The sequence below is a fragment of the Camelina sativa genome, chromosome 7 (genome assembly GCF_000633955.1).
Source record: "Camelina sativa cultivar DH55 chromosome 7, Cs, whole genome shotgun sequence".
Classification (NCBI taxonomy): domain Eukaryota; kingdom Viridiplantae; phylum Streptophyta; class Magnoliopsida; order Brassicales; family Brassicaceae; genus Camelina; species Camelina sativa.
Window position 1 is genome coordinate 24,605,792 of NC_025691.1, and position 10,109 is coordinate 24,615,900.

The window sequence follows — 10,109 nt, forward strand, 5'->3', positions numbered from 1 at the left end:
ATCGAAAACTAAATCGTATCAGTACCGTAGAAACTACAACCACTGCAAAATCCACACACTAAAAATCATAGAGTTTCTCTTCTGATTCAGATTTACCAACTTCAGTGGAAAGATATGATTATAGTTTCTCTTCTGATACTGGAGTTTCCTTTATATCGATGCTGTTACTCTCCTGCATCTCCAGCAGTTTCTCCTGTTCCTCATCTTGCTCTTGCGGTTTAGCTTCTTGTGCAGCCTTTGGTTTCTTGATGGTAGACTGCTGATACATGACTCCACCAAACATACAAATCAAGAGCCCCAAGGTTCCAACAAACGTAGAATGTTTATCCCACACCACCAAATTGATCACAACTGTCAAGAGCTTGTTCACAATTCCAAGAACAGTGAAACCCGTTGCAGAAATAGCCCGGCGACAAGAGAACCCGAAGAAAGAGATTGCCAAACCAAACAGACACGATAAACCCACAGGTAAAAGCACTTGAAACGAGTACCAATCAGACTCATCAGTGATCTCGTGCTTAATCTTCTTTAACTCTCCCATTATAAGCAGCTCAAGGGGAAACAAAAGCAGAGCCTCAAGGTTATTGTAAAGAACAAGACCCCAAGTGTTCAAGCCAATCGTCATAACCACATGCTTAATGTAAACAAAGTCTATAGTCATGCTCACCAGATACGCAAGCGCCCAGCTATACGCTGCGATCGTAAACTGGTAATCAGTGAAAACGTAAATCAAACTCCCACCAAAGATAGTAGCCAAAGACCCCCACGTCTTTACAGACGGCCAAGGCTCGTGCAAGAAAAGCGTTTCACCAATGGCAACAAAAATGGGAACAGCAGAGCGAAAGACGATGAAAGTATCGACATTAGCGTGGAGGAGAAGCTCACTGTTGGTGAAAAGAGACAAGTAGAAGATCATAGCAGCGGGGAGAAACCTCCACATTGTCAAGAGATTGAGAGAGTCATGCTCGATGAGCTTCATCTGAGCACAGAGCAAAACACCAGCGGCACTTGTGAAGTACTGCATAGCGGTCAAGGCACCTGGGTAAGGAAATTTCATGATGGCCCATTTGTTGATGATGGAGAGAAGAGAAGCTGAGAGGCAATAACCAGCAGCTACACCATAGACTGAGGCTTGACGAAGGAAAACACTAGACCAAGTCTCTTCTTGGATTGGTGGCTCTGGAACAATCTTAACTTCGGTGATTGAAGTTCCGATTTCCTCATCGTTCGTCATCTCAAAGATCTGATGTTGGTGGGGATTTTTAACACTCATTCATTTAGCTTCCGACTTGAAAACTCGATATTGATTCCAAATTAGAGCCACCAATTAGTTCTGGGAAATTAGGGTTTCTCTACAACGATAGCAGCAGAACAATTAGATCATGAGTGGTTAAGATTAGATCTCGCTTAATCAAGCTTAACAAAGACTACAATAGAAGGGGAACGAACAATTTAGGGTTTATCAAATTCGCTGAAAGATAGTGTTAGAGGAATAAGCTTTTACCTCTGTTCTTGATGTTTGAGAGTCTGGTAATGGCGTCGCGGAGGAAGGAAGACGAAGAAGAAGAGAGGAGAAGCTTTCTTTGACCCTTTACAAATCTATCTACAGAGGAAGGAATTAGGAAGCTGTTATCATTTAGGAATTAGGATTAGGGGATTAAATGCGTAATTAACTGTGTGTTGATGAACGTAGGAAAATTTTATTAAAGGATACATCTGTGATCTATCTTTTAAATATGTACTAAATTAAATAATGGTAATATCATTACTAAATTAGTTAAAGATATTTTTATGCAAAAATACAATTGTGTTTCAAATTAGTTGAGAATCTTATTTTATTTTATTTTTAGAAAATTTTCAAAAATAGCACTAAAATAAAGTTTTTTTTCTAAATTTAGCATAACATGTCTAAAATTCCAAAAATAGCACCACTTAATTATTTAAAATTAAATTTTAAATTCAAAATACTAAACCACACCCCTCAAAACTATATCCTAAATGTGAAATTAAGAATCCAAACCTAAAAAAAAATTTTAAAAATTGATTTTAAATATTTTAAATGTGTTAAAATAATGTTATTTTTGGAAATTTATGGAATGTGTACTATAATTGTCCATAAAACTTGTTTTAGTGCTATTTTAGGGTATTTTTCTTTATTTTTCTATCCAATTTATCACTGTTGTTTGGGAACTAGATCTTCCCCAAATATTTTGCCAAAAACAAAAATTATCATACAATTCATTAATAAGTTTACAAGTTTGATTTTTAAGTGACAGATTTGTTTATATCTTTTATACTTTCAATTTCATTATTATTTAAACTTAATCGATATTTTTTAATTTATCTTCAAATACCAATGCACAATTGGACGTTTTTAATACCAAATGCTCGATGAAATAACGGGGGTAACTAAACCAGATCCATGTGTCACGCACGAGATCCGAAGCATCTTCATCTCAGTCAGGTCAAAGACTTTTTTATTTATTTATTAATGTTCTTCGTTGTTGTTTCTTGATCATATAGTCCGTTTAATCGATCTAGTTTAGAGTATTGTACGTGATTAAATCTCATTCTTTCTACTAGTATAACGGGCTAGCTTGAAATTGAATCTGTTTATTATCAGTCAGTCACTTGACTAATCATGATTGATTGCTTCTATGTTATGCTTCTGTCTGATGTCTGCCATACCGCTCTTACGTCTTGTATTTATTTGTAAGCTCCGCCCAATAAGCCCTTTTTTTTTTATAACTAATCGTGTAGTGGTGAATATAAAATCTGCTTATAGGTCTAATGATGATGAGCTTTGGGTGCAGTTTACAAAATCTTGGATCCGTGTTTGGGAAAATTCAATTTCATATTGATAGCTAAATCAAGTTGGCCTCGTCCTTTGATTACAATATGAAACGAAAACTTTTTAGGATGTAGTACATGTATAGCATATATTAATATTCGATTTAGTCCGGTTAGTTCACTGTTTAGCACACATCTTATAATCCAGCTAAAACCAGGGATGCTAGTTTGAATTTTGTTATGAATCTCACATCCACAATGTAATTTTTTTTTTAATTATAATTTTGTATGAGTTATTAAGTGGCAAATATAAAATGATTTTCAATATGAAACTGAATCACCATAGGCTTTCTTTACCTACCAATACGTTGTCAACTATATATTATATATATACTGTATATATATATATATATATATCAGTTTGCGTGAAACTCTTTACCAAAATATGACGTGTGAAATTATCACAACTTGACAAAAGTTTCGACCAATCTTCTAGGCTTTTGTTTTTTAACTTTATTGTTGATTTCATGATTTGTTGTCACATATATAAGTACTAGATGTATTAAGTTTTATATATTTTTATTAATTTGTGATTTTCGTAAAAACAAAAATATAATATATCACTGACATTTTATTTTACTTAAAAGTTTTTTATTTACTTAAAATTTAATATTAAGTATTTAATAAAACAAAAAAAGTATTACCCATCCTACTATATTAATTAGGAAGTACAAATATGAAACTAACCTTAAAATATGTAAAAAATTACATTCACTTACCATTAGAAAAGTTTAATTAATTAATTAATCTTTATTAATTATTAATAAAAAAATCGTTGATAAAATCTACAAAACTAAATTTAATCGTAGACAGATCAAATTAAATTAAATTTGCAAAATTAAATAAAATCTATTCGAATCTAAACTAATTCGTACTTGAAAATAATATTATTAAAAATTTAACAGCTAAGATTTTAAAAATCTTATTTAATAAAATCTACAACTACAAATTTTATCAACATTTTTTACCGGAACGGGTTAAATTTTTTTATCAAAAAAGATAATCGAATAAAATCTATATCAATTCTGTTTAACAATTTAAATTTTAAAAATTAATAAATAACATAATAACAAAATAAATTATTACAATTTTTTATCAAAAAAATTCAGCCTGGGGTTTTCGCAGGTTAGTACCTAGTAAATAAATATTTTCAACTAATTTCACCGATAAAATTTTGTATTTACATAACATCTTACATATATTGTTTAATATAAAATTTTAAATTAATAAAAAATAAGTAAAACATAAGCAAAACATAAACAAAACATAAGTAAAATATTTTGATGTATGAGTTTTATAAAAAATAAAATAAAATAGACAATGATATATCATATCATTTTTTTATCACGTTTGCCTTTTGTTAGTTTGTTGAAAAAAGATTTTTTCCATACAAAATTTTAATAAAAGTTCTCAAGTTTCATGTGAGTTTTCTTCTTCCTTTCAAACATGTAATACATTATATAATACTATATTATTATAAATAAAATATTAAGAAATATGAAAATGAATTCATATTTAATATTGTATATTTTTTTGTCTCTAAAATAGATCGTTAATGAATTTTTAATTAATAACTTAATGAAATTAATAGATTTTTATATTAAATTGAATAGAATGACGTTAATTTAGTGTGTTCAAATTTCTTTGTAAAACATGCTAATTGCTGTTCTTAATTGTTTGAGCAGATGTCTTTGATTTTATTCTTAATGAATATCCATTTCTTTAGGATGAGCATCCATAAGGTTATACGAAGGAGTATGCAACATGTTAGACCGATCAACAAAGGATGTTTATGTCTGCAACAAAGATGATTCATTTCCTTTACATACAGCTGCAGAGAACGGTCATATTAGAATTGTCCAAGAGATTCTAAAACATTATGTAGATTTAAAATATATGCTTAACAAACTTGGCTAGAATCTTCTCCACGTTAGCAACAAAGATTGGGGAATAGAAGCTTTGTAAAATCGTTGATGCAAAATGATGATACCAAATATATGCATGTTAAGAAATATGTGGATGGTAATACACATTTGCACATTTTCATCATAAATTGGTGCTACTGCTCAATTAATAATTTAATAAAATTAATAGATTTTATATATTAAAATTATGAGATGTGACAATTTTTAAAGTTTGGATTATATGAAAACTTTAGTTTATTATAGAATACATATTTTAGGAATATTAAATCATCGCCAGGAAAAAAATAACTTTAGTTATATAAATCAGAATCTTCTATTCATACATATGTAAAATTTTGTTGTTCCTTTTTCAGACTTTCAGTTTTTCAATCTCACCTTGTCTTTTAGTTATTTCAATTGCGGCTGCTATTTATTGCAAAAGTGTTATATATGTTCAGTTCACCTAAAAAAGCAAATAAACAATACAGTTAGAAGACTGACTATGAAAGATTTGTCGAGGGGAAGAAAGAACAAAAACTGAGACGCATTGCATTTTGCTTCTTCACAATGCAAGTTGCAACATTAAAAAAAAAAAAAAAAGCATTTTAACCATACAAACACATACACGAAAACATATATAATTTCAACCTCACAAACCGCAATTTTCATTGTCTAAAGAGGGGACAGCTATTATGATCCATAAGTAGAACTAGTATAAGAATTTACTATATGTATTCCATTTGGTGAATACTACTAAGCCACTATGTTAAACTCAAAACGTTGCAACAACTTAACGGATTAACCCGTTTGTTACCAAGGAACACACAATTGTTTCTTGAAGAGTCGCAATCACGTATCTCCAACGAAGCTTAACTGGGACACACATTGCCCTCCATTTCTTTTACAAAATTATCTTTTTAGTTCCAAGAGGACAAAACGCTGACCTAAAGACCAAAACAAATTAGTAATTATAAAATATCCCGAATACTATATTGATTTTCATTTTTTTTTTTTTACTATTTTTATAAAGTTTTACCCATGAGGGAAAAGCAAAACCTGCTCCCCACTTGTTTTCTCAACTTGCTCCATCAATTATTAATTAAACTTTCATTTTGTTCAAAACTTTTAAGTACTAGTTAATAATTATATAGTACTTGACATCTTCTCTCTAACTGTGCTTTTAGAATCTTTTATTTGCTACTATTTAAATACTTCTTCTTTTGGAGAGTGTTACACATGGAAGTATAATAAGATCATCTTCTAAATTAATGCGGAAACAAGATCAAAGACGTGTAATCGTTTTTATTTTCTTATTTACATAAACATACACCCTTTCTTTTCCAAATTTCTTGGGTTATCGAATTATAAAAACAAGTAAAAAACAAAGCCAGCGGCGAAAATTCAACTTATATGTATCAATAAACTCATAAATTTTGCTTTTGTCAACTCTACTTGGTCCCTTATTAGTGGTTCGTAATAATAATTATTAATGCTAATTGCTGATAGTTTCTCTTGACATTCAAACGTTGACTTCGTACCCTTTCCCGAGACATGAAAAAAAAAAGAACAAGGAAAGAATATATCAATCTCTCTGTGTAGAATATGGGAATCTCCGTCCTTGGGATGTTTTCTTTATCAAACAGTAACCCCACGCAGCCTGGAAGTGAGAGAAACAGAGACAGTCTTGTTCTGTTCTGCAATACTTTTATAAAAAAGTAGTAGTAGTATTATTAATTAAAGAGTCTTTTTTTTTTCCCGATGCGTATATGAGATAACGATGCCCCCAAAAATTGTTTTTTTTTTTCTAATTTTGATTGGGGGTGATTTTTGCGTGGAAGAGGTACCTTACCTTACTTCTTCACCAGGGACATACCCATCAAAGAGACATATCTTTACAGCTTTCTTTTCCCTGAGATTTGGGGAGGGTGTTTCAACTGTTTCTTCTGTCTCTCAGACAACACCAACTAATCCTTTTTTAGGACAGTTTCTTTCTTTCTTTCTTCCAAGAAGAATCTTCAATTAAAAAGGATAAACATTTAAAACCCTATTTCAAGAATCTTCCGAGAATCTGGCGTCTTTCTTTTTTTTTTTTTATGTGAGTTTTCGTTTCAAAGGTCTCATCTTTACTTCGTTTTTTCGTTATGTAAGAATCAGATTAGTTTTAGTGTTAAAAGAAGATTCCTTCTTTGATTGGGGTTAAATCAGTGTGTATCTTAACCCACAAGGGATTAGGGTATTTTTAACCAACTTGTAAGAAGAATCAACAACAGCCTAATAATTTTTTTAAAAAAGTTTGGGGCTTTTCACTACTCTTGATTCTCTCAGTTTCTTTACAAAGATTTTTTTGCTTGATTTGATTCTCCTCCTGAAATGTGTTTTTGTATTCTTAATTTGTTGTGGGAAATGGATGCTTTGTGTTTTTCAGATGTGGCTTCATTGATTTGAGTGAGAGCCATGGAAAACAATTCTCTTCCTTTGGATCCGGCTATGGATTCTTCATTCATGGACGGTTTACTACTAGAAGGTTGTTGGTTAGAGACAACAGATGCTGCTTCCGAGTTGTTTAATTTTAGTCCTTCAACCTCTGTTACCCCTTTTGATCCTTCTTCCTTCATGTGGTCTCCAACGCAACAAGACACACCACCTGCAGCTATCTGTTCATCTAGTAGCTTATCTCAGACGATGTACGGTCAAGATTGTGCTGAAAGATCGAGTCTTGAGGATCAAGGGAGAGATCTCTCTAGCTTTAACAGACGCTGGTGGATTGGACCAAGTGGTCACGGCTCTTCGGTCATGGAGAGATTGGTTCAAGCTGTGGCTCACATTAAAGATTACACAAGCGAGAGAGGCTCTCTTATTCAGTTGTGGGTGCCTGTTGATAGAGGTGGTAAGAGGGTTTTAACTACAAAGGAACAACCTTTTAGCCATGATCCAATGTGCCAAAGGCTTGCTCATTACAGAGAGATCTCTGTGAATTATCAATTCTCTACTGAACAGGAGGATTCAGGTTCCAATTCCAACGACTTGGTTGGTTTGCCTGGAAGGGTTTTCTTGGGGAAGGTTCCTGAGTGGACTCCTGATGTGAGGTTTTTCAAGAACGAGGAGTATCCGAGAGTCCAACATGCTCAAGACTGCGATGTTCGAGGCACTTTAGCTATTCCTGTGTTTGAACAAGGTAGTCAGAATTGCTTAGGTGTTATTGAGGTTGTAATGACCACACAAATGGTTAAGTTGAGCCCTGACCTTGAAAGCATCTGCAGAGCACTTCAGGTTTTACTTCTTTTGCTTTCTCTCTTTTTATCTAGCTTTCTTGGAACCTTTTAAGTATTGTTTATTTTCTTCACAGGCAGTTGATCTAAGGAGCACAGGAGTTCCGATACCGCCTTCTTTAAAGGTAAAAGTTTCTAAAAATGTGCGGGTCTCTTTTTGTTTTAACTTCCTTGCATTTTGATAACAAGAAGCCAAATCATTCTTGAATCAGGGACCTGACTTCTCTTACCAAGCTGCATTACCTGAAATCAGAAACCTCTTGAGATGTGCTTGCGAGACGCATAAACTACCACTAGCTCAAACATGGGTCTCTTGTCTCAAACAAAGCAAAACCGGTTGCCGTCACAACGATGAGAACTATATTCATTGTGTATCCACAATCGATGATGCTTGCTATGTTGGTGATCCTACAGTCCGTGAATTCCATGAAGCTTGCTCTGAGCATCATCTCTTGAAAGGTCAAGGAGTTGTAGGAGAAGCTTTTTTGACCAATGGTCCTTGCTTTTCATCTGATGTCTCTAGCTATAAGAAATCTGAGTACCCTCTCTCTCACCACGCCACTATGTTTGGCTTACATGGTACAGTCGCTATACGCTTACGCTGCATCCACACAGGCTCAGCTGATTTTGTCTTGGAGTTCTTTTTGCCTAAAAGTTGCCGTGATATCGAGGAACAGAGGAAAATGTTGAATGCTCTTTCGACTATAATGGCGCACGTACCTAGAAGTTTAAGGACAGTCACGGAGAAGGAACTAGAAGAAGAAGGAAATCCAATGGCGAGAGAGGTCATAGAGAGAAGAGTAACACTGCCAAAGATAGAGAACCCGTCTGAAGTACAAGAGAGTAATAGTAACCCTCAAAATGCTGGATTAGTATTCGATGGAGGAACAACAGAGATGGGTGAGCTAGGCTCTGACTATGGCAAAGGTATAAGTGTGAATGAGAAAAGCACTTTCTCTAGTGCTACTGGTGGTTTCAGTAGAATAACTGAGAAGAAACGAACAAAAGCCGAGAAAAACATAACTTTGGATGTTCTTCGCCAATATTTCGCAGGGAGTCTCAAAGATGCTGCCAAGAGTATTGGTGGTAAGTTAAACGTATACATTCCAATTCTTGAAATTTCAGTTCATGGGAGATTCTGTTATTGATGTTAGAGTTTGTTTCAGTTTGTCCAACGACACTGAAGAGAATATGCCGGCAGCATGGGATACAAAGATGGCCATCAAGAAAGATCAAGAAAGTTGGTCATTCATTACAAAAGATCCAACGAGTTATTGACTCGGTTGAAGGTGTTTCGGGTCATCATCTACCTATAGGCTCCTTCTACGCGAATTTCCCTAATCTAGCTTCTTCACCAGAAGCATCATCATTACAACAACAACAATCCAAGAGGACGACATTCTTGTTTTCTTCAACTTCACAGCCTACAAAATCCCCTGGTTCCTCGTGTAGTTACAGCTCGAGCTGCTCCAGTGAAACACAAGTTAACAAGGAAGATCCTACAGATAAGACTAGACAAGAGACAACGACTCTCTCAAGATCTTTTAAGGAAAGGCAGACCACCACACACTTATCACCATCAACATCATCACAAGAGGATGATTTACTAAGGATAAAGGTAACCTATGAGGAAGAGAAGATCCGGTTTAGAATGCGAAACTCGCATAGGTTAAACGATCTATTGTGGGAAATAGCAAAACGGTTCAGTATAGAAGATGTGAGCAGATATGATTTGAAATACTTAGATGAAGACAATGAATGGGTTTTGTTGAGATGTGACGACGATGTAGATGAGTGTGTAGATGTTTGCAGATCTTTCCCGGGACAAACAATTAAGCTTTTGCTTCAGCTCTCTTCTCAATATCTTTCAGAACGTTCTTCTGCCAGTGGATGCCCTTCATGACATGATGATGAAGAGACAAAGATTACATATAATATAGTCTGTGTTGTGTAAGCATTGTTCATAGGTTTTCTTTTTACTATTGTCAAGATTATTAGGTGGTGCAAGAAAGAGAAAACGTGTAAAGAGCCTTTTCTTCTAGAAAAAAATTATTGAAGTTTTCTACTTTACTACTTTTGTAATGTG

General features: G+C 33.8%; 2 protein-coding genes across 3 annotated transcripts; one reads left to right on the forward strand and one right to left on the reverse strand.

Annotated features, from left to right (window-relative positions):
• On the reverse strand, positions 1–1,694 carry LOC104702392 (GDP-mannose transporter GONST3-like). The gene is made up of 2 exons (XM_010418245.2): positions 1,505–1,694; positions 1–1,352 (listed from the first exon to the last, which is right to left on the reverse strand). Exon 2 carries the CDS (start codon positions 1,271–1,273, stop codon positions 119–121), a length of 1,155 nt encoding a protein of 384 aa, XP_010416547.1. The 5' UTR covers positions 1,274–1,352; positions 1,505–1,694; the 3' UTR covers positions 1–118.
• Positions 6,503–10,109, forward strand: LOC104702393 (protein NLP5). 2 transcript variants are annotated; one of them, XM_010418247.2, is made up of 5 exons: positions 6,503–6,849; positions 7,180–8,024; positions 8,101–8,148; positions 8,236–9,109; positions 9,190–10,109. In XM_010418247.2, exons 2-5 carry the CDS (start codon positions 7,209–7,211, stop codon positions 9,924–9,926), a joined length of 2,475 nt encoding a protein of 824 aa, XP_010416549.1. In that variant the 5' UTR covers positions 6,503–6,849; positions 7,180–7,208; the 3' UTR covers positions 9,927–10,109. The 2 variants fall into 2 exon arrangements, with proteins under 2 accessions (XP_010416549.1, XP_010416548.1); XM_010418246.2 differs by having other exon boundaries at positions 6,503–8,024.